The 23,698-nt window shown below is 31.3% G+C and overlaps 13 protein-coding genes and 2 non-coding genes across 15 annotated transcripts; 9 read left to right on the forward strand and 6 right to left on the reverse strand. All coding sequences in view use genetic code 12, as the record gives it.

The window, feature by feature from the left end:
- Positions 1–986: 986 nt before the first annotated feature.
- DFJ63DRAFT_208402 (uncharacterized protein) lies at positions 987–2,641 on the forward strand. Its single transcript, XM_064904022.1, has one exon. The coding sequence runs from the start codon at positions 1,128–1,130 to the stop codon at positions 2,184–2,186; it is 1,059 nt and encodes a 352-aa protein (XP_064760223.1). The 5' UTR covers positions 987–1,127; the 3' UTR covers positions 2,187–2,641.
- Positions 2,642–3,091: 450 nt separating this feature from the next.
- On the forward strand, positions 3,092–5,530 carry DFJ63DRAFT_289531 (uncharacterized protein; the record flags this gene model as incomplete). The annotated part of the gene is made up of 2 exons (XM_064905237.1): positions 3,092–3,158; positions 3,567–5,530. The coding sequence occupies 2 exons, from the start codon at positions 3,092–3,094 to the stop codon at positions 5,528–5,530; spliced, it is 2,031 nt and encodes a 676-aa protein (XP_064760224.1).
- A 211-nt stretch (positions 5,531–5,741) lies between these two features.
- On the reverse strand, positions 5,742–7,163 carry DFJ63DRAFT_314659 (N-acetyltransferase; the record flags this gene model as incomplete). Its single annotated transcript, XM_064906403.1, has 1 exon — positions 5,742–7,163. The coding sequence occupies one exon, from the start codon at positions 7,161–7,163 to the stop codon at positions 5,742–5,744; it is 1,422 nt and encodes a 473-aa protein (XP_064760225.1).
- A 197-nt stretch (positions 7,164–7,360) lies between these two features.
- MPS1 (serine/threonine/tyrosine protein kinase) lies at positions 7,361–10,283 on the forward strand. Its single transcript, XM_064907164.1, has one exon. It carries the CDS (start codon positions 7,832–7,834, stop codon positions 10,271–10,273), a length of 2,442 nt encoding a protein of 813 aa, XP_064760226.1. The 5' UTR covers positions 7,361–7,831; the 3' UTR covers positions 10,274–10,283.
- Positions 7,363–7,453, forward strand: DFJ63DRAFT_t111. Its single transcript has one exon. It is a non-coding gene; the product is annotated as a tRNA-Met (tRNA).
- A 72-nt stretch (positions 10,284–10,355) lies between the features above and the next one.
- On the reverse strand, positions 10,356–11,989 carry ARP2 (actin-related protein 2). The gene is made up of 2 exons (XM_064907165.1): positions 11,765–11,989; positions 10,356–11,695 (listed from the first exon to the last, which is right to left on the reverse strand). Exons 1-2 carry the CDS (start codon positions 11,781–11,783, stop codon positions 10,536–10,538), a joined length of 1,179 nt encoding a protein of 392 aa, XP_064760227.1. The 5' UTR covers positions 11,784–11,989; the 3' UTR covers positions 10,356–10,535.
- Positions 11,990–12,060: 71 nt separating this feature from the next.
- On the reverse strand, positions 12,061–13,143 carry DFJ63DRAFT_289138 (tRNA 1-methyladenosine methyltransferase subunit; the record flags this gene model as incomplete). The annotated part of the gene is made up of 1 exon (XM_064905205.1): positions 12,061–13,143. One exon carries the CDS (start codon positions 13,141–13,143, stop codon positions 12,061–12,063), a length of 1,083 nt encoding a protein of 360 aa, XP_064760228.1.
- Positions 13,144–13,707: 564 nt separating this feature from the next.
- Positions 13,708–14,226, forward strand: DFJ63DRAFT_289570 (uncharacterized protein; the record flags this gene model as incomplete). The annotated part of the gene is made up of 1 exon (XM_064905239.1): positions 13,708–14,226. The coding sequence occupies one exon, from the start codon at positions 13,708–13,710 to the stop codon at positions 14,224–14,226; it is 519 nt and encodes a 172-aa protein (XP_064760229.1).
- Positions 14,227–14,285: 59 nt separating this feature from the next.
- DFJ63DRAFT_208411 (uncharacterized protein) lies at positions 14,286–15,873 on the reverse strand. The gene has a single exon (XM_064904023.1). It carries the CDS (start codon positions 15,674–15,676, stop codon positions 14,345–14,347), a length of 1,332 nt encoding a protein of 443 aa, XP_064760230.1. The 5' UTR covers positions 15,677–15,873; the 3' UTR covers positions 14,286–14,344.
- RPN7 (proteasome regulatory particle lid subunit) lies at positions 15,873–17,665 on the forward strand. The gene has a single exon (XM_064904014.1). The coding sequence runs from the start codon at positions 16,070–16,072 to the stop codon at positions 17,267–17,269; it is 1,200 nt and encodes a 399-aa protein (XP_064760231.1). The 5' UTR covers positions 15,873–16,069; the 3' UTR covers positions 17,270–17,665.
- Positions 17,392–17,474, reverse strand: DFJ63DRAFT_t118. The gene has a single exon. It is a non-coding gene; the product is annotated as a tRNA-Leu (tRNA).
- A 327-nt stretch (positions 17,666–17,992) lies between the features above and the next one.
- Positions 17,993–19,410, forward strand: DFJ63DRAFT_320282 (cleavage polyadenylation factor subunit). Its single transcript, XM_064907166.1, has one exon. The coding sequence runs from the start codon at positions 18,186–18,188 to the stop codon at positions 19,338–19,340; it is 1,155 nt and encodes a 384-aa protein (XP_064760232.1). The 5' UTR covers positions 17,993–18,185; the 3' UTR covers positions 19,341–19,410.
- Positions 19,411–19,597: 187 nt separating this feature from the next.
- Positions 19,598–21,076, forward strand: DFJ63DRAFT_336789 (uncharacterized protein; the record flags this gene model as incomplete). The annotated part of the gene is made up of 1 exon (XM_064908433.1): positions 19,598–21,076. One exon carries the CDS (start codon positions 19,598–19,600, stop codon positions 21,074–21,076), a length of 1,479 nt encoding a protein of 492 aa, XP_064760233.1.
- Positions 21,077–21,232: 156 nt separating this feature from the next.
- DFJ63DRAFT_210336 (uncharacterized protein) lies at positions 21,233–21,950 on the forward strand. Its single transcript, XM_064904033.1, has one exon. The coding sequence runs from the start codon at positions 21,390–21,392 to the stop codon at positions 21,891–21,893; it is 504 nt and encodes a 167-aa protein (XP_064760234.1). The 5' UTR covers positions 21,233–21,389; the 3' UTR covers positions 21,894–21,950.
- A 1-nt stretch (position 21,951) lies between these two features.
- PEX13 (peroxin) lies at positions 21,952–23,600 on the reverse strand. Its single transcript, XM_064904034.1, has one exon. The coding sequence runs from the start codon at positions 23,407–23,409 to the stop codon at positions 22,072–22,074; it is 1,338 nt and encodes a 445-aa protein (XP_064760235.1). The 5' UTR covers positions 23,410–23,600; the 3' UTR covers positions 21,952–22,071.
- Positions 23,601–23,698: the final 98 nt, after the last annotated feature.

Below are 23,698 nucleotides of genomic sequence, written 5' to 3' on the forward strand. Positions count from 1 at the left end.
AATACCAAAAATTGATTAAAGAGGCTGAAGAGAATAATTTAATTTGTATCATGATTTTTTTTTGAAATAACTAAAAATAATAAATATTACTATGAGGGAATATAATTAGGTAGTTACTACAACTAGACATAAACCCATTAAAGAACTATGATTGGAATGACATGGCTTGGTGTACCACAGGTAATGAAACAGCTGTCGTTTAATAATTCAACCGTATAACATAGCATAGCAGAGAATAATCTTACCGATATCATATCAGTGTAATTTTAAAAAAAAAAAAACGTCTTTTATGAAGCAGATAGGAAATAAGCAAAAGAATAAATGACCATAAACTAATTTAACTGCAAAGGGCTTCCAGTTAAAATAAAATGAATGATTTCTTTTTCTGTCTGCCTGTCTGTCCCTTAAATTTCCTTCAATTACCGCAATTTAATTTTAATTTAGCTTAATTTATAACCTTCCAATCTATCCGTTATTATCGTAATTTATAATGGGGTTTAGACATGGCTATGTGCATCTTGATCATTAATTCATCTATTCAATTCAATTGATAAAAATTTAATTTAACTATGAATTAACTATGTAAAAAAAAAACATATTCACTCATTCTCATAATAATAAGCCCCAAACAATATATTGTAAATGACCGATCATGGCCAGCCATTTACTTGATTGGCTAAATTTAATCAGTCTATTGGTTGAATTAAGCTACTCAATTTGTAAAAGGTCATACCTTCGCTCTTTAATCGATGGTATGGCCATAGATCATTTCTATCATTCCCCCCACAATTATACAGCCATACCCTCTCTCTCTTTCTTTCTCTACTTTAAACGGCTGATTTAAAAAAAAAACAATTGATTTCAGTAACAGAAATTTAAGTTGCCCTAATAGTAACCAAAAAAGTTATGACGTTATTTTTGGTTAAGCTTTTTTTTACTTAGTTTGTAGCGGCTATTATATTATTATTTCTTTCTTATTATGTTTGTGGTTATAACACTTTTTCGATCCTTTTTTGGATTATAAATAGGTTTTAATATATTGTCAATTTGGAAATTTTATTATTTCAATTAGTTATTATACTTTTTATACTCTCTAACCTCTATTAATCAAGTTAATTCAATTCATCATGTCAAACGCTTCAACTCATTCATTTGATCCTGATACTTATAAAAAATCAATCAATGCTCAACCAAAACCAAATGAAATCATTCCTATGCAATTAAGAAATTTTGCTAAAACTTATGAAACTCCTCAACAAGGTAGTTATCAAAAATTCCTTACTTCAATGGGAGAATTATTTGGTTCATGTGGGATTTTTTGTTTTCTTTGTGCAAATCCTTATAAAGAAGTTGATCAAGGTGAAGTTGGTTTAATTCAATCTTTTGGTGCTTTATCAAGAACTGTTGAACCTGGTTTATCTTATGTTAATACTTGGTCAGAAAAATTAACAAAAGTTTCAATTAAAATTAATATTAGAGAAATCCCTGCTCAAAGATGTTTTACAAAAGATAATGTTGGTGTGATTATAACTTCAGTAGTTTATTTTAATATTATTGATCCTCAAAAAGCTATTTTTGCTATTGATAATATTTATACTGCTATTATTGAAAGAACTCAAAATACTTTAAGAGATGTGGTTGGTAGTAGAAGTTTACAAGATGTGGTTGAAAAAAGAGATGAAATTGCTGAATCAATTGAAGAAATTATTTCCAAAACTGCTTTTGATTGGGGGGTTCATGTTGAATCTATTTTAATTAAAGATTTAACTTTACCTGAAAAAGTTCAAGCTTCATTATCAATGGCTGCTGAAGCTAAAAGAATTGGAGAAGGTAAAATTATTAATGCTAAAGCTGAAGTTGAAAGTGCTAAATTAATGAGAAAAGCAGCTGATATTTTAGCTTCTAAACCTGCTATGCAAATTAGATATTTAGAAGCTTTACAAAATATGGCAAAATCTTCAGGTTCAAGAGTTATTTTTATGCCTTCATCTCAAGAAGTTGAAAGAATGGCAACTTCAAATGTGGGTTTACCATCAATTACTGGTAAAGAAAGAGCTCAAGATTTAGATGAAGATGATGAATGGGCCGCTGGTGCTGGTATTCATCAAAATTCAACTGGTGGTGGTATTTCTGATACTAGACAAATCACAAGTACAGTTGCTTTACAAGAAGCTTTACGTCCTTGATCTTGAATTAAGCTTATATCCTTTCTAGTCTTAACTTATCATGTCATTCGTTTGGATTTTTATTTATTTTACCTTTTTTTTTTAGTTTTATTTATTCTTCCATTGATTGAATCAACCATTTGGTTTATGTCTTCTTATGTTGTTTTATCCTACTTTCAATTCAATTCAATCAATTCAAAGTTATGACTCCTTTTTTAATAGTATCATTGTATATGTGTACATTGATATCATAATAAATGTTAATAAATCCATCCATATAGTCTATCTATTTCTGTGTAGTAGTTGTAAATCATCATCATTATCATCATCCTCCAAATCGCCTAAATTTTTTGGCAACATCCCCCAATACATCAAGAAACCCTACTTTCTATTCTCCACCATTGCCATACTTAGATATTAACCAGTTTATAATATGAATGGATGATCATACTATTCATGACATACCTACATCTACAACTCTTGTTCCATATACATTGATCTATCGTGTAGTCCTTGTTGTTATTGTTACTCTATTCTTAATTCTTGTTGTTGTCATTTTTTGGTTAGGGTAAAACATCCATACCTTCATACTTTAAGTAAAAATTTGATACAAAATCATAAAAGGACAAAACCACAAATTATCATAACACCTTTTCTAAATTTTTAACCATCAATTCTAACATCAATCTCTTCATTATCATCATCATCTTTCGTGCACTTTAGAAGCTGCTACCCTTCATAGACCATAGTCTTACCATCTTTATATTTTTTACTATTCATTTTGCATAATTGTCGTTTAGTACGTTCGTCTTCTGGTTCCTTCTTTCATTTTTGGATTTGTACACATCCGATCAAATCCTAGTCAATTAATTTTTAACATCAATAGTTATACACCTTTTCACAATATCAATACATGTTCTAGAATGATGAATGGTCAAGGTTTCGATTGGTCTTACCTATCTTCATCAAACACGTCGTCAGCTTCATCTCCTGGTGGTATGGCTCAACCTCCTCCCGCTGGTTCAAGAAATCCTCCACCTCCTCCACCTAGAATCACAAACACCAATCTGGCAAATACAAATACTACTTCTAATAATAGTAACACCAATAACATTTATAATAATTTCAATAATATCAATAGTGGGACGAATTCTCCTGCTCCAATGGTATCATTTGGAAATAATTCCATTCTGTCCGATTATAGTCAACCACCACCAGCACCACCACAGCAACAAAATCAACCAACATTTTCAGTATCACCGTCTACTAGTCAATCAATTCTGGAAGATTCAAACAATAGCCATAATAACTACTTCAATACCAATAACAATATCAATAATCTAAGAATTAATCATAATGATTCTGATATCCAAAATTATTATTTTAAAAATAATTCAGCAGATCAATTACCTAGAAAGAGTTTTGGAAGTTATTCAAATGATAGAGTGGTTTCCAATAATACCATCAATAGTAATTCATCATTCCTTAATATTGCTAGAAGTGATAATAATAGTGTGGAAAGTATTGCTCATTCTACTTCAATGTCAGGTACAAATGATATTAGTGGGTTAGGAAGTTTGGGAGGTGGTGATTATGGTGATGATGATTCAGGTATACCTTTATCATTAACTGCTCAAGAATTGACTTTACAAGAATCAAAAACTTATATGAGATGGTATAGTGATATACTAGCAAGAACAAATAGTAGAACTATAACTATGAATGATGTGTTTAATTTCTTAGTTAATTTTAAAATATCTCAAATTACAAAAGATAAAATTAATAGAATATTTCAAAAGATTATTTACTCAATTAATATTGGAGAATTTTTTGCTTTATTAAGATTAATAAGTCATACTTTAAATGGAGCAGATCCAAGTCGAAAATTAATTAAGGTTCAAGCTCCTGTACCAACTCCTCCTTCAATCTTATCAAAAAAGAGACAAAATGATGATGATAATGATAGTGAAGGTAATAATCATAATGATAATGATTCATTATTATCTTCATCAAATATAGCGAATGGTGGATCTTATAATGGTGATTCAAATGGTTTAGATCAAAAAAATGGTTCATCATCTTTACCTGAACCAAATAAACCTTTGGATATTGATAGTTTTACTCAATTTATCCTTACTGGTGAAAGACCAGATGATACCCCTAAAAAGAAAAGAAATAAAAAATTAAAATCAGTTAAATTTTCAGATAACGTTGTTACTGATGTTCATGAAGATTCATTTATGCCATCACCATCAGGGTCACCATTTCCTCAATCTGAAACTTTGGATTATTCATTACCAATGGATCAATTATTAGATCGAGTTAAATCTCAACCTCAAGTTCCTATAAAGCCTCCTTCACCTGATGAAGAAGAACAAGATTTATTAAAAGATATGGAAAATCAAATTAATCATTTTCAAAATTTACATTCAGTTGATACAGCTTTAAGAGGTGGTACTCTGTCAAGTATTCATTTTCATGATGGTTATAGTAGTGAAAATTTATTAAGACCAAATGTAACTGGACCAAATGATATGGCAAGATTATTTAGTCCTTCACCTGAACCAGGATTATTAAAACCAAATATGACAGGCCCAGTTCAAATGGCTCAATTATATGATACTTCAAGAGATGATGATTATCAAGATGAAATTGAACCACAAAATTATTTAAAACCAAATGTTACAGGACCAGCTGATATGGCAAGATTTTTTCCTCCTGATAACATGTATAATAATAATAATAATCAAGATGCTTCAGCTCCTAAGATGTCATTACAATCATTTACAAATCAGATGACAGGTAATACCATTGCGAATACATTACAGAATGCAAGAGTTACTGATGATGGTTCACCATCTCGTCCTCAATCTTCATCATTTTCAACCGGTTCTAGACCAACACCCCCACCTCCTGCACCAACCACAAGAAGAAGTAGATCAATATCATCTCCTACTCCAAGGATCAGTTCCCCATTATCTAATAATGTAACCATTGCTGATCCAGGGGCACCGTATTATGGAAATTCATTAACGGTGGGTCCACCTCCTGTTCCCATAAGATCACCTTTACATGCTAGTCCAAATACAAGTACAGCAAATTTATTAAACAATATTGGTGCTGGTGCCAAAGTTCCTCCTCCTCCACCTCCATCAAGAAGAAGAAATGTTTCTACAAGTATTCCAAGTCCTCAACCTACTAACCCTCCATTACCACCAAAAATTTCTATTGGTGAAAATAGTAATGGTTTAAGTGGACTTTATAGTAATAACAGTTCGAATGATAGTACAGTTAATATATTGGATGATTTAAAGGCATTACAAGAAGAAGTTGATAAAATACGAGATATGACTGGTGGGTTTTAACATAGAATTTTATCTCTGTGATTTTATGACTTTCTTTTTAAGACAATATTTATTATTATTTTTCAAATACAATTAATTTATTAAGGGGAAAAGTAGAATATTTAGTCTATATAGTATGAGGGAAAAAAATTAATTAAGTAAATAGATAAATAAACTTTTATTTATTAAATTTTTGGTTTGGTTTGCTTTGCTTTGGTTGAAGGCTAGTCCTCTATAATGTATCAATTGATTCGATTAAACTAGCTTTTAAAGCTTGGACAAATTCATCCATGACTTTATTATAAGTCAGGGCATTCTTTAATTCTTCAGTTTCTTCAAGATTACAAAGAACAATATTAATTCCACCAGCTGGAGTACCAACCACTGAGAATACAAAATGACCTGAAAGACCTACATCTTGACTGAAGATTAAATTGGTAATTTCGGAACCATCTGAAGTTTGAAACTTCTTATATCCAAGATTAGAGATTTCAAAGGTTGCTCTATCATATTTGCCAAATCTCTTTTGAATAAAGTCCCAAATATTGATATAATTGATCATATTAACCATTTGAAAGCCATTTCTGGAAGTTACGGCATCTTTAATAATTTTGCTACTACGCTCGATTACTTCTTTTAATTTTAATAATGGTGGGACAAACACACGAGCATCGGATACAGCAAAGTTATACTTCAATTGTTGATGAAGCTCTGGGTAGTATCTTCTACCATCAACCACTATCGATGCTGATATGATTTTTTCTTCTTCGGAAATGTAAGGGAAAACCTTTACTCTAAGTTGTTCGGAAATAATACCTAATAAATAAGGTGTGAAAGTTAATTTTTCCAGTCTTAATGAAGTCATGATTGATTTTGTTTCATCTTGGGATAAATTAATGATTCTATAACATATTTTAGATTTGATATCAACTCTTTTATGAGTAAATACTTTATAAGTATCAAAATCAACGTCATAAACATTCTTCCATACAAAATTGGTGATAAATTTAGGTAAAATTTCTGATAAAATAACCCAATTAAAAAAGAAATATTTAAGATTATACAATGAAGTTAATTTAAGGGTAGTTTCAGGTAAGGCATGAAGTAAATGTAAATCATCTTCATAATCAAAGATAGTGTCAAGTTCTTCTAATTGAGTATTATCTTTTAACTTTGAAAGTTCTTTTAATAAATCATCATGGAAAAAACATGCACCATTCCCATCAAAAATAGTATGATCACAAAGGAATGTCAAGTATTGTTGATCTTTGAATTCATGAACCAATAACTTCCAAATTGGTTTATTGATACTTAATTCAAATCTTCTTAAATTGATTTCTTGTAAATTTTCAGCATTAAAAGGATGATCTAATGGTACATATTCCACAATATCATCAAATGAAATGGTTTGAGATGGTTTCACTGTATAATCAAAAAGATTTTTAGCAGCTTCTGACTTATCACCTTTGAAATAATTCACGGTAAAGATAGGATTTTGTAATAATAAATTTCTTAAACCATTTGATAAGGTTTGGCGATTGATATTGAAATTATATTGAGCAGTGATATTGAAATTACTATAAACTCCTAAATTATTTCTAGCCAAGTTATAATTCTCATAGTAGGTACTACCTCTAGTATGAATTGGAAGCATTGAATCTAATGATCTATAAGAAGTTATCCACTAATGAAAAATCAACTGGATTCAACTCCTTTTAAATGCAAAAAATAGGAGAGAAGTTTGGTCTAAGCCCACTCTATTTGCCATTATAAAAAATCTTCATCACGTGTTAAATGGTCATGTGATACGCGCACTTCCCGAAAGAGTCAAATTTTTCAAAATTTCGAAATTGGCTTCACTAGCTCAGTTGGTAGAGCGTCAGTCTCATAGTTAAACTTAATTGTGTCATCTGAAGGTCGACAGTTCGAACCTGCCGCGGAGCAATTTCTTTTTTTTTTGGCTTCTTCTTCTCATTCTTTTTTGTGTGTTTGTAAACAAACGCGATAGTTGAAAATAAACAACAAATTCAGTACAAACTACATTCTTACAACAACAACAACACAATCCATCTTTCAACGTATATTCATCGTTAATTGATAGTAGTCATAGACGATACTTTCAACCATTTCACTTAGTTGGTTTCCATTTCTTTTTTTCATTTCATTCCTCCTTTGTTTCCTTCATTCATTTCATCATTCATCTTGGGTTTCATATCAATCCCCAACAGTTATTCATTTAATCTTGGTAACGAAACCATTACACATCCTGTTTTATCGTCATAACAACTTATCATACTTAATGAATGACAATTGCATAAAGTTATGTCATTTAAAAGTCTAACATCTCCTTCAACTGGATCAGCGGGTGGTAGTCATCATAATAATAATCTTCATGATTTATCCCTTACAAATAAATCACAACTTGATACCCATAAAAGACATTTCTCCCATGATGAAGATAACACTTTTCTTCCTCCTGCATTAAGTTCTTATAGCATAGCATTATTAAATGATCGAACTAAAAACTTTCCTATCATGAATACATCATCAAATAGTAATAGTAATAATAATACTTCCACAAATACAAATAATAATATCACTGGAATTTATGAATTGGATTTCCCTGATAATAAAAGAACTTCATCATTAAGAAATAAACTATCAGTTCATTTCAAAGAAGCATCACCTTTAAATCAAATCAATAATAATAATGATAATAATAATAATAATAATAATATAAAAGATATCAGACCTATATCACGACAGAATAGTGTTAATTCAGTAAATACTCCTGATAATATCAATAACAGCTCAGCTCAAGACTTTTATTTATCAAGTCATAATTCATTCAACTTATCCATCAATAATTATTCATCTCATACCCATACTACAACAGATGAAGATATCATGGGAGAAGAAGCTGCTTCACCTCATTCTACATCTTCTCGTACACCAGCAACCACTCCAGGAAGTATAATACCCAATTCTACCGATAATAAACCTTCTGTCAATAGCATTAATTCATCCAGAAATGGAAATACTCATACAGTTAAACGAGCAAGAAGATTTGGTAAATCATTAGGTCCTCCGAAAAGAGCTTCAAGATTTAGTGATAATTATGATAAAATTGATCTTGAAAATAATGAAAATAATGCTTTAACATCTACTACATCATCTCCTCCTCCGACCTTTAATTTGAATAACTTTTCTCCTAAAATATCTTCAATCATACGGATGCCATCAAATGATAATTCTAATCCTAATCGCATAAATTATCCACCTCCTTTAGATTCTCATAGCTTCGTAGTGAGTAATGATCATAAGATTCCAGATCTAATGGATTTTCAACTACCACAAGAGAATGATAATAAACCTCCAATCACAAACAACTTTAATATTCCAAATATAGAGCCATCAATTAATCCAAAAATGACTAATAAGTTAAATGACATAATCCCATCTGAAGATCAAGAGAACCTTGAAGCTTTACCAAAACATTCAAAAATACATAAAACTGAAAGAAAACCCTTATCAAGTGTATCAATAAGTCAAATTAATTCTCAAAGTGACTTTGAAACATTTAGAAAACCTAAATTACCTAAATCAACCAGTCAAATAAGTGAACCTCAACAAGAGCAAAAAGTGATATCTACAGTGTCTGAAATTATACCCTTAGCTTCACCCGCCATGCCAACAGAAGATAATAAGAAAAAGAAAACTATAATAATAAATGGTGTTCATTATGAAAAACTAGAATTACTAGGTCGTGGTGGAACATCGAAAGTTTATAAAGTAAAGGCATTGGCAAATAATAGACTTTATGCTATTAAAAAAGTTACATTTGATCAATTTGATGAATCTTGTGTTAAAGGATTTAAAGGAGAAATTGATCTTTTATTAAAACTTAAACATGCTGATCGTGTGGTTAAATTAGTTGATCATGCAGTTGGAGAAGGTTCTATTTACTTAATAATGGAATGTGGTGATATTGATTTAGCTCATGTATTACAAAATAAACTTGCATCTAAAAGTGTTTTGGATTTGAATTTTGTCAGATATCATGCTATTGAAGTTTTTAAATGTGTTCAAGCAGTTCATGAATCAGGTATTGTTCATAGTGATTTAAAACCAGCAAATTTCTTATTTGTCAGAGGTATTCTTAAGATTATAGATTTTGGAATTGCTAACGCTGTACCAGATCATACTGCTAATATATATCGTGAATCACAAATTGGTACTCCAAACTATATGGCTCCTGAAGCGTTAGTTGAAGTTAATCAATCATTTCCAGGACTTCCTATGTCGGATCAAAATTTATCAAATCAACGTAATACATGGAAAGTTGGTAAACCTTCAGATGTTTGGTCTTGTGGCTGTATAATATATCAAATGATTTATGGTAAACCTCCATATGGTGGTTATTCAGGTAATCAAAGAATCATGGCTATTGTGAATCCTCAAGTCAAAATACAATTTCCTAACAAGGGAATTGGAGGTGTACCAGTTCCAATAAGTGCCATTGAGTTAATGAAAAATTGTCTTGAAAGAAATCCCAACGATAGATGGACTGTTGATAGGTGTTTGACTAGTGATTTCTTAAAACCAAAGGTGGTTAGTGAGAATTTCGTCCGTGATTTGGTTCATCTGGCGGTTAATTATGGTTATAATAAAAGAACCAATGGTAGTGGTCCTATGGCTATAGATGTATATGATGCATTGGTTGATTCAGTTTTATTACAAATTGAGAATCTAAATTACGCATAAACAAAGAACATTTTACTTCATTTTTAAAATTTATTCATTTCGTTTTATATATTTCATTTTACATATTTTATTTTATATATTTCATCCTTTACATATTGTCTTATTTATCTTATTGCATTGTTACAATTTTCTTTTTTTTTTTTACTTCATTTCTAGTCATAATTCTTTTTTTAAAGTATAGATGTAAATATAAAAAACAAAATAGATTAACTTTTAGGGGGGTTTGACTTAATGTATGATTATAAGAATATGCTCACCTATTTCAACGTGGTCCTAACTTTTCTAACACACGAGGACCTTGTTCTTCCCATTCTTGTTTTGAAATCCACATATGATCTTTATCTGCCATTATATTAGCTAAAACAGCACCACCGATGAAAACCATATGTCTTCTTCTTGGTGGATCTTCAATTCTTACTTTGAATTTATCTAATCTTGTAGCATCACCCTTTAAGACTTTAGTTAACCATAATTGTTTTATTTCTTTTTCTAATCTCGAAGGTAATCCAGGATACATTGATGAACCACCTGATAAGACAATAGCTTTATATAATGAAGTTCTAACATCAAGATCAGCACTTTGAATAACATTGAATAAAGTTTCACCAACACCAGGTTGTTCAACATCTACTAAATGAGGTTGGAATAAACATTCTGGAGCTTCAAATCTTTCAGAACCAACTTTTATAACTCTACCATCTGGTAATTCATATGATTCAACTAAAGTAGTAGTTTCTTGAGCTAATTTACTATCTAATGATAAATCATAAGAAACATAACATAATTTTTCTTTGATTTGACGAACTGTTTCAAAATCAGCTGTTCTATTAAATGCATACCCACGACGTAATAATAAGTTTATTAAATTTCTTGTTACATCTCTACCTGCAACATCCAATCTTCTAGTCAAATGATTTAAAACAACAGATTCATATACTGGAACAATATGAGTAACACCATCACCTGAATCAACAACCACACCAGAACTTAAACCTTGAGCATATAATGCTAACACAGCTTGGATGGCTACATACACACCACCGAATTGATATTTTTCAAACATAACGTTACACATAGTTTCCCTATTTTTTAAAGGATTCATTGGTGGTTCAGTTAATAAAATTTTCTTACCTTGAGTAGGTATTTTTAATCTTTCATAAAAGGCATAATCCCATAAATGTTCCATATCTTCCCAATTCTTGATAATACCATTTTCCATTGGATAACTGATTTGTAATAATGATCTTACATCACTAGCTTCTGAACCACACATTATATCTTTAATTTCAAGATCATCAGGGACAAGAATATTTCTTTCTTCAGCTCTTAATATTGGTCTACCAACAATAGATGGAAAAGTATGATCAGGGAAATTGGTACCGGCTCTACCAATTTTCACAAACCCTGTACCTTGATCAAGGACTATAGATTAGTTAGTAATTATATTCTACAAAATCGGAATCCAGATTTGAAATAAAAATTTCAACATACCAATTGGTTGTTCACTCATATTTATCTAATAAATCTCTTTATATTATGATATTGGGATCAATTGATTCGTATCCCTTGATTATTTGTAATGAATTGATCTTTGGGGATTGGAAGGGTTGATGTTTCCTCTGTCTGTGTTAAACCAACAACTGATAGCTGGAGCGTTTTTTTCTCCTAAATCAGAATTTGGGCAAAAGTGCACGACCAAAAGAGTTATAGCCTACAAATATTTCAATCTATATGTAATGTCATTTATATTGATAAATATATATATATCACAGTCTACTATAATACAATTAGGTTTCCTTGGATGGTACGTAGTATGCAAAGGTTAAGTAAGAGGTGTGGGTTTTTATCTCACTTTCAATTTTAGTGACATTCCTCCATTCATAATTCTCATCACCCTCTTTAACTCTAATACCTTTTCCAAATGGATTATACCCTTTTCCTAAGTTTTCAAACTTTTGATCATCTGTATCATCGTCATTATCAACTTCAGAAAACTCTCTCTTCTCTCCTGCTTGGACTTTAACATTTCTTCTATTTTCAATTCCTTGTCCCTTTCTAGACTGTATATCCTTAAGTCTCTTAACAACGTCTTTAATGTCTCTAACTAATTCCTTTCTAGCTTCCCATCTTCTTCCTGCAACTTCAGTCATCTCTATATTTATCCATCCATTTTCTTGTAATGATTTTATAGTTTTATCAACTTGTTCGATACATGGAGAAAAACAACAGATTCCAACTCTATTAGTGGTTGATATAACTTTTTTAAGATGTGGAATAGCAGTCCAAGGTGATGGTAAATCTAAGAATACCACATCTCCTTCAATAGATCCATTACTTGAAAAGTGCTCTGGAATGGTTTCAATTTCGAATCCATGATGACAAACATCTCTATGAGTGATTAAAGTATTTTCAAGATTATGATCTTCAAATTCCTTCTTTGCTTCCAAATATCTTGGTTCATGGAATTCATAAGAAAATACCCTTCCGTTTAAACCGGTTGTTCTAGCAAATGCATGGGTGAATGATCCTGAACCAGTACCTGCTTCGATTACTCTAGTTCCACTAGTTACATTCAATCTTTGGATAATATATGATGAATCTGGAGTATAAACAATTTGTGTTCTATGTGGTAATGAAATGGACCATAATTCAGGAGTAGGATGAAGTAAATATATAAACCCATAACCTCTGGCCCCTCCCATTTGTTCACCATATTTCATTCCAATCATTTTATCATGTTGAAAATGACCATATCTTGTATTTAATTGTTCACCTTTTTTAATGGTGATTGGTTTAATGGCTTGTCTGCTAATGAAAGCTAGCACTATATCACCTTCCTCTATATAGTCTTTGTATTGATAAAATGACATGGCTTGATTCTTCTTAACTCTTGCTATATTAGATCAATCTAAACCCATCTTTAATTTTTTCACTTTTCAATGGTCATCTGCTTATATACACACCATAATTTTTCCCATTATCTGAAATGACTGCAAATAAGTCAATCATATCCTGTATTTCAACTGTTAAATAGGATATCAGGTTTACTGGTCTTCTTCAGTTGGCCTTATTGGATATCCTGGTAGCCTTAAACATCTTAAGTTTGGTCAGTTGATTGGATTTGTGGATATATTAATGTTTGTCTAATTTTTATTTTCTTACGCTAAAGCCTTTAACTAGTATACCTTTCAGCAAAGATGGCTTAAAACAACCCCAATAGCAGTTTCATTATCCATTGATAGCTTATTTATCAATAAAATATATTAATTGAACTACTTCTTTGCTATATACATGTTTTTGCAATAATTCCTTATAAGATCAAGAGGTCGTGTGCTCGTGTTCAAAAAACTCAACCTAAAATTTTTCGAATTGACTTATGTTGATCAATCAATATTATAGGTACTTGTTAAGACCATAGTGTTTCATATCAAGAAATGTCCCAATCTCCAATAGCTGCTCAACCAAGTCAAAGCCAGCCGTCACAAGCTAAGGACCCATTTTCTCCAAATGTTGAAGATTTATACTTGGAATCCTACGCATTCACAACTGCTGCTGCCATAGTAGGTTCAGTTGATAGAAAGGTATTCGTATTATTAAGAGATGGTAGAAACCTTTTCGGTATATTAAGAACATTCGATCAATTCGCTAACTTGGTATTACAAGATGTAGTGGAAAGAATATATTTAAATGATGAAGAAAATTCTCCAACAAAATTTGGAGAAACTTATAGAGGTGTATTTATGGTTAGGGGTGAAAATGTTGTAATGTTAGGTGAATTAGACATAGATAAAGAAGATGATCATTTAGAGAATTTAAAACAAATATCTTTTGAAGAAGCTGAAAAAGAATTAAAAATTGTTCATGAAAAAACCATAAAAGAAGAAGGTATTAAAGGTAAAAAGTTATTATCAAAGGGACTTATTAATGATTTTGTAAAATCAGATTTATACTAAGTAATGATTATCTTCACGAATTTTGTATATTTAGGTTATGTTTTAGTATTATTTTTAATAGAGCTTGTCTACAATGAAAGTTACTATCGTTAATATCATAAGTTTTAAGTTAGGGTACTCATAATTTCCCTAATGCAATTCTTTTAGCTTCATAAGTTGCAAAGAATTTATCAGCATTTTTGAAACTCTTAGCTTCGTTTCTACCTAATTGATTTAAATGAGCTTCATCTGGTCCATCAGCAATTCTTAAAATTCTAGAATGAACAAACATTCTTGCAAGTTCAGTATCTTGAGACATACCTTCTGCTCCAAACATTTGAATACACCAATCAATGATCTTCACAACAGCTCTAGGAGTCTCAATTTTAGCCATAGCAATCTCACGTTGAGCACCCTTGGCACTAGTTAAATCAATCTTGTGAGCTGCATCTAAAACTAATAATCTACATTTTTGGATGTCAATCTTATGTTGAGCATATTGCGTAATAAAAGTTTCTCTTTGACTTAATGGTTTTCCAAAAATGATTCTGTTATTGGCTCTACTAGCAACTCTTAATAAAGCATGTTCAGCAGCTCCAATTGATCTCATACAGTGATGAATTCTACCAGGACCTAAACGTGATTGAATAATTTCAAATCCTTTTCCTAATCCAGCCAATAAAACATTTGGCATGTCATCAGTTGCAACTTCAAAGTTGTTAAATTCAATTTCACAATGACCATGGGGTGCATCATCATAACCAATTACAGTTAATGGTCTAATTAATCTTGCCTTACCAGTGGCTAAAGCTTTCTTTGCATCTAAAACTAAAACCGAATGATTTTGATATGGAGTTTTTTCATTTTTACCGGTTTTACACATTACTAACCATACAGCACATCTTGGATCACCAGCACCTGAAGCAAACCATTTTAAACCATTAATAACATAATTTCCTTTTTTGTTTTTGATAGCTGAACAAGAAATATTTAAAGCATTAGAAGAAGAAGTTCCCCTCTCAGTCATTAAAAAGGCTGATCTGATCTTACCATCTAATAATGGATTAAGATACTTTTGACGATGATAGGTATTACCATACTTGGCAAGAATTTCCATATTACCAGTATCTGGAGCATTGGTGTTGGTAGCTTCTGGAGCAATAAAAGATTTTCCTAAATATTGTGCCATTAAACCATATTCTAAATTAGTAAATTGAGGACCCTCTTTATAATGTTTTGATAAGAACATATTCCAAAGGCCTAATTCTTGGGCTTTCTTCTTTAATTTTTCAGTGATTTCAGGAGTTGATTTCCATCTAGTAGCTGGATTATCAGACAATTGCAGAAGGTAAATCTCATCAGCTGGTAAACAATAATTATCAACAAATTCTTTACATTTTTCAATTGCAGCATAACCCCTTGGGGACAATTTATCAAGGAAAATAGCAGGAATATCGTCTTCAATGGACATTTTGTTTAGATAATTTTAGGTTATAAGTTATAAGTTATAGTTATAATTATATAATTACAATAAAATTGATATTTGAACTTTGCATGAATAGGATTTATTTGTGATTATATACCCTTTTCAAGTCCGCTTCTACCCCAACTTTTGAATTATTTTTCCGCTATTATAAAATTTACCGAGGAGAGCTAAACTGCAATCTGATTTCACTTTTTGCAGTTTGTTTAAACTGCAAATCTACCTCAAACTTTTACAGGTTGATCCACCACTGTTTTTTTCAACGAAACCCATAATCAATAATCAAAGTGTACCGATTATATATAACTTCAACTTTTATTACAATTATCGAGTTTAAGCTTTCAAAACTCATTTTGAATAATTAATTTGAATATATATACCATGGATCTTGATTCAGACGTCCCTCAAATCCCAGATTACAGATTATCAGAGAAACAATTTCTCTTGACCACTGGTATAACTGGTCGCCACCGTGAAGAAATCTTTGAAGAATTGATAGCATCAATTAAAGAAGATAATCTTGCACCATACTATAAATACTTACAATCTCAATATTCTGATTTCCCATATGATGAAGAAGTTTATACTGCATTAGCTGCAAAGAATGAAGAAGAGATTTCAAAATTGACACAAATAATAAAGGAAGCAGAAGCTGATGATGAAACTGAAGTGGATATATTAGGTACCACCATAAAATTAGCAGAATATTATACCAAGATTATTGATAGAAAGAATGCCACTGAAACTTTAAAGAAAGCATTGGATTTATCCCCAGGTACTGGATCAAAAATTGATCTTCTTTTAACTTTAACTAGAGTTGAATTCTTCTTTAATGATTATCCTTTGGTATCCAAATACTTAGATCAAGTTAAATCTTTGATAGATAAAGGGGGTGATTGGGAACGTCGTAATAGATTCAAGACTTATAATGGTATTTATTTAATGGCCACCAGAAACTTTTCTGAATCTGCAAAATTATTAATTGATTCATTAGCTACATTCACTTCAACTGAACTTTGTAGTTATCAACAAGTTGCTCAATATGCCATTGTTACTGGTGTTTTATCATTAGATAGAGTTGATTTAAAAGCAAAGATCATTGATTCTCCTGAAATTTTATCAATCTTTTCATCTGCTCCAGAACTAGAACCATTACTTGATCTCACAAACTCATTATATACATGTCTGTATGTTTATTTTTTCCAATTCCTTTTAAAATCATATGATAACTTATTACTTCCAAACAAGTACTTGCATCAACACGCCAATTATATCTTACGTGAAATGAGATGTAAAGCATATGGACAATTATTAGAAAGTTATAAATCCTTATCATTGAAATCTATGGCTCAAAATTTCAACATTACTGAAGAATTCTTAGATCAAGATTTATGTAAATTCATTCCAAACAAAAAGTTGAATTGTACAATTGATAAAGTTAATGGTATAATTGAAACTAACAGACCAGATAATAAAAATAATCAATATCATTTATTAATTAAGCAAGGTGATAATTTATTAACTAAATTACAGAAATATGGTGCTGCAGTTAAATTAAGTGGTGCAGAAAGAGTAGCTTAGTTGTATAGACATGTAATTGATATTAGATTAATATAACCAAATAAGTTAAATCATCTTAAGAGTAAAAATTATAGAATTTTAAAAAAATAGTATAAAGAGATTGCAAAAAATAAAAGGAATAATGAAGGATGCGAGGTTCGAACTCGCGCGGACACCGTCCAACAGATCTTAAGTCTGCCGCCTTAGACCACTCGGCCAACCCTCCAATTTTCGACAAAAAAAATTGCTACGTTTGTGGCAAAGAAAAAATATCCTTAACAAAAAATTGAATTTTCAAAATTGGTAGCGCGGTTTGAGCTTTTTAAACATCTAATCCAACAGGCAATTAAAAGCATTAAAATAATCTCAACTATGTCTACTTATCTAGTTTATCCTTCTATATCTAAAGTAACTTCCAAAAAGAGATTAAATACTTGATTTTTCTTTGGTTAAATATTATTCATATTTTTGCAATATTTCAAGCTACATTCTAATATAAAAAAGTTTATATGTTATTAATGAATATATTTTGAAGACTTAAATACCAGAGTTCTAATAATCATTTGACTGTCTGTCTCTTTATGAACATTTACTTTTTAAAATCATACTTTGTTATAGTTTTAAAGTATTACTCTTCAATTATTAGACATCCATTTCAATTTTTTATTTTACAGATAGTTTCACCTAAAATGATTATTATTCTATTATATTGCATTCATCTATATACTATACATTGAACTCTAATGATTATTAATGTATCAAAGGTAAATTAGTCTATACAATGAATTATATTTTGCAATCAAGTATTATATCAAACATGAAAAATAATTGGGCTCTTCGACACGACTAATTTTTTCTAGCACATTCAAAAAAAATTGTACATACATAAATTTAGAATTATATTATATTACTTGTTCTCGCAATAACTAAAGCAACAATGTCTAGAAGAGGAGGTGGAAATAATAATAATTTGAACTCGTCTGTAGTATATTTGGGTCAAGTACCCTATGATTGGGATGTGGCCACTGTTAAATCAGTAGTTTGTGGTTCGGGTAATGTGGTGGATGTAAGATTAGGATTCGATTATGCTGGTAAGAATAAAGGATTTTGCTTTGTTGAATATCTTAATCCATCAGAAGCTCAAAGAGCTTTACCATTCTTAACTCAAATAAAGTTATTTAATCAATCGAATAAAGGTCAATTTAAGAAATTAAAAGTTGAATTATCCAAAGAAGGATTTTTAAAATCAAACTCTCCATCGGAAGCAAAAACTGTACTTCACCTTGATAGAAATAATTTACCTAGTTATGTTCAACTTCCTCAAGATATGTTAGGTGGAATACCACCCCAACAGAATCCATTAGGTTATTCAAGACTGTCAAATTCTCCTGCTCCCCAAAATATTTATAGTCCTAGAACCAATCAATCCCAAATACAAGGCCAAGGTCAAGGTCAACCACAATCACAAATTCAAAGTCAATTACAATCAAAACCAAATGCTGGACCTTTACCTCAAATACCGGCTAAGATTTTAAGTGCTACTAAGCATTTACCTCAACCTCAACAATTACCGTTTGACAAATCATCTGATATTAATCAAGTGTTAAGTAAAGTACCACCAGCACAGTTAATTGAATTAATTGCTACGTTAAAGAACATATTGAATTCTGGAGATGAGAATAAAGCATTTGAAATATTAAATTATGGTCCTGATATTCTGTCAGCAGTTGCTCAAGCATTGTTATTAATGGGATTTATTGATAATGATGTCATTAGTAGTGCCAAAGATGCTCCTGCTAGACCTCCACAAAATCAACCCATACAGCCTCAACAACAATATCAAGCACCATCATTACAAAGTTTCATTCCACCACCACCACCACCACCCCAACAACAGCAACAACAGCAACCTATAATGAATAATCAGTATAATAATGGTCCACCAAATTTACTGATTGATGCTCAAGCTAAATTAATGTCTGATCAAATGCCAATTGCCCAAGTTTTAGCATTGTCTCAAGATCAAATAGATAAGTTAGGTCCGCAAGAAAAGGAGTTATTAAATTACTTAAGGTCTCAGTATAAAACCTAAATTTAAGATCATGATCGGTTAGATAATTATCCCGCTATATATAGCTTGCTCTAATATAAATATAAATATATGTCTAAATTTAGATAGATATCTAACAAACTGTAGTACTATATAAACATCGCGTAAATCGCAACATCAAAAAGAATCGGAGTATTTCTAAATTTTTGTTTTTTGGATGCTCAATTTCTAAATTTAGAGATTACAAGTTTAGAGAGACCAACTTTTCAACAATTTTACGAATTAGTCTGCCCAACATTATGGATCCCGATAATATTCCTACATACTTGGGGACTACTGTTATTGGCATAGACTCTGATGGTGGAGTATCTAATGATGTTCCCGCTTGGTTGAGAGATTTTATTGGGAGAGCTTTAACCGCTAGAGGAATCAGAACCAAAAGAAAAGTAGCTTCAGAGGAAGCTATAGAGAGTCTTTCAAGAGTCGATTTTGATCTGTTGAAGGAGAAAGATTGTCCTATATGTTACGATGCTTATGAAAAACCCCTTCATGAGAATAAAGTACCTAATGTCTTAAACCATGGACATATGCTGACTCAGCCTGAAGTTAAACCAATCATCAAACCAGAACTTGAAAAGATAATATCAGAAGATAAACGTCTAAACAAGACTTTAGTGGAAGATTATAATATTCGAAGTGTGGAGCCTGTTGAAGATAAGTTAAAATTTAAAGATCCAGCCTTATTTTTAGCAACGGATGAAGGTGCTGTCGGTTATTTTAGATTTCCACAAAGAAATTTGATTTCAATGCAAAATATTAGTGATGAAGATATGTTTCCAGGGTTTTTTGATGAAGAAAATACTAAGAAGGAAAAGAAGAGAAAGTTACAAGAGTTTAAGAGTGAAGGCCATATACCCGTTAAAATGCCTAGTTGTGATCATATCTTTGGTAAAACTTGTATAGTTGAATGGCTTAAAGCAAATGTGAGTTGTCCATTATGTCGCTCTGAAGTTGAAGCCTTAGTTGAAGAGGGCCCTCAAGTGAAAAGGTTAAGAGAAATTCAAACTAATTCAACATATAATTTTAATGATCAAGATCCAAGTGATCAACATATTCTTATGCACTCTACAGATGTGTTCAATCCTTATAGGAGACCATTTAATCCATTAGTCACTCCCCTTACTGATTCATTTATGCTTCAAGATTGGGCTACTCCTTATGATGGAACTTCTGGAAGAGTTAATACGAGAGACCCTTCATTAATTTTACCAAGACGGTTTCCATTTCCTGAGCCATCTCTTTTAAGAAGGGGACGTAGTAGTTTGATAGGTAGAGATGATGAGAGACCAAGAATTGATTTACCTCATGGTCCAGATGGTAATGTTATACCTCTTCGCGGAAGATTTACTGGATCAAATAATAATAATAATAATAATAATAATAATAATACTGCCAGCAGCAATATTAATAATAATAATACTAACGTTGATAATGAATCAGTCAATGAAAATGGAGCTCAGGATAGTGATTCTATGAATCTTTCTGATGATCAATTTAATTCTCCTTCTGCTTTTGATACAAATAGTATGAATGATGGAGAAGATTCTAATGACGGTACAACATCGAATAACTCTCAAACAAGAAGTAATACTGCTCGTCCACTTTCTACTGGTTCACTTCCAAGATGGTCTACTAGATTGAGAGGTTCAGATCGAAATCGTCGAAGTAGTCCTAGTGTTAGATCACATCCTTATTCCAGACCTCAAAGTGAAGAGTAAATATAGGGGTTCATATACGTTTTCTACAATTTATATAAACGATTAATGACCAAGTAACACGGGTATAAATATAATGCTATATAGAGATTTATAATATAATGAAACAAAAAATAGATGACCATGATGTAATAAATACTTTGGTATATACCAGAAATAAGTAAAAAGCCCATACCAGAGCAATCATTGCTATTTTCCTTTATATAAGATTTTTGGAGCTAAATAAGAGTATAAAAGGGGAGTAGTTTCTAGTAATTTGATTACCAATTGATATGTTACGAATGGCTAACTGATAATCAATCAGAATATATCAACCATGTTTAAACCAATTTCACAAACAAGTGCATTAAAGACCGTAAGTCAAATTACCGTTCATTCTCAATCCTTAACCACGAAAGTCGCTACCAAACCTAATGCGAAAATTATTACCAATTCAATTAGATCATATTCAATATTAGATAATGCAAAAATTGCTATGGATAAATTGAATAAGGGAGCTGGTAAAGTTGCGGCTGATGGATTAGGATTTGCCGAACAAGCTACTAAGACTGCAAAATCAGGTGTACATGAAATCAACAAGAAGACAGTTGAAACTCTTGATACCGTTAATAAATCTACGGGGAAAGTTCTAGCTGATGGAATGGACGCTGTAGAACAAGCTGGCGAGAAAGCTAAGGCCGCTAAGGACGAGGCTCTTCTTACTAAGGATCAACTTGAAGCTAAAAAGAGAGTCAGAGAACATCATAAGGGGTATAAGGATTTGCAAGATAAAGGTAGCAAGACCGAGAGTGAACAAAATCGCCCTGATGATGCCGTTTGAACGCTGCTTATTTAAATAATATATATAAATATATATATGTGAGATTTACAATATATGAAAATTGAAAATGGACCGTAATGTAGAATTAAAAAAGTTGAATAATAAATAAATAAATTAAATAAAATTAAATGCAAAGGGATATATATAAGTACAAGAAAGTATTTTTTTTTAAATCTATCTAGTTTTGAAATTTTTGAAAATCAGCCACAGATAATCCTCCTTTTTCATTAAATTCTTGAACTTTATCAGCTTGTGATATGACTTGAGGTTGAGATTGGGGTTGGGCTGGAACTGAATCAACTTGTTTTTGTTGACTCTTTCTTTCAATCACACTAAGATAATTCAGAGGCACATAACCAACTTTACCCAGTCTTGATCTTACTTTCCACCATTTACTTTCATTACCTAATGGATCTTGTTTTGATAAAATGGCCACTAATTCATTTGGTTTTAATTCAATTTCCATGGCTGGATTTTCTGGATTGAATTCATATAAAGTCTTTGCAAATTGTAAACTTGATGGATCTAAAGTACCACCAACAGCACCATTTGCATTACCTGGACCCATTAATTGTTGTTGTTGTTGGAATTTACGTTGATTTTGTTCATTAATTCTTTGAATGGCTTTACTTAATAAATAAGGTAATCCAATCGATGCAGCTAAGAAAATAAGTAATGGCTTAAAAGACATTCTAGCGGGTTTACCTTGTTGTTGTCTTTTAATATTATCTTCGAGTTTTTTTTGTTGTTTTTCAAATTTAGAAAATTCAGATAAATTTATACCATAATTATAAGTATTACCTGTTATTTTATGAAATACTTTTTTAACAAGATTAATTAATGCAAATATACCTAATAATGAGCCTAAAGCATTTTTTAAATTTCCAAATTGTTCAGCTAATGATACCATAGTGAAAAATGATGAATGAGTAGCCATATAAGTTGCTTCTAACATTTGAGCAAAACCTCCTACGGCCCCTATTATAGATTCGATTAATTGAAATGTAGCTTGAGTACCTTCACCTAACATACCTGGACCTCCTCCAGGTCCCATCATACCAGGTTGACCATACATTCCTCCTGCACCATAACTTCCCATACCATACATTCCACTTCCATATCCTCCACCCATACCATACATGCTACTACCATATCCACTTCCCATACCACCATAACTACTTCCATACATTCCACTACCATACATGGAACTATTTCCATACATTGAAGATCCATAACCACCACCAGCTCCATATCGTGATCCATATCCTCCATACCCAGTAGTATTAGCTGTACCATATGGAGAGCTATTGGCCATGTTATTGAAGTCTGAAGTTAAGGAAGTAGGTCTGTCGGGTAAGGCAGCAGCAGCATTAGCAGCAGCATTATTTGCTATTGATCCTATACCTGAAGTATCTATATTTGTTGCTGAAGGAATTGCTTCTCCACCTGATACTGAAGCTGAAGAAGTTCCTGAAGAAACTTCCCAAGGTTTAGGTCTAGGTGGTATTGATGACATATCTCTCTTACTCTCTGATCTCTGATGATATATTATATAAGTTTTATGTCGTTATTTGTTCTGAATATACTATGATTACAGTCAAATTTGACTATTTTCCTATAGGGTTTTTCTGTTTCGCCCTCTTCCAGTCATTCTTATTTTTGAACAAAGGGAACGACTCACACGTGATGTGGGGAAAGTCAAAAAAAGATATCTCCACTTGTTGCGTAATTCCTCGGTACGATAAAAAAAACGATTAGTTACAAAATCATAAAGTTGCAAAAATAAATAACAGGAATAACTTATT

Source organism: Scheffersomyces coipomensis (genome assembly GCF_036884675.1).
Source record: "Scheffersomyces coipomensis strain NRRL Y-17651 chromosome Unknown DFJ63scaffold_6, whole genome shotgun sequence".
NCBI classification, from domain to species: Eukaryota; Fungi; Ascomycota; class Pichiomycetes; order Serinales; family Debaryomycetaceae; genus Scheffersomyces; species Scheffersomyces coipomensis.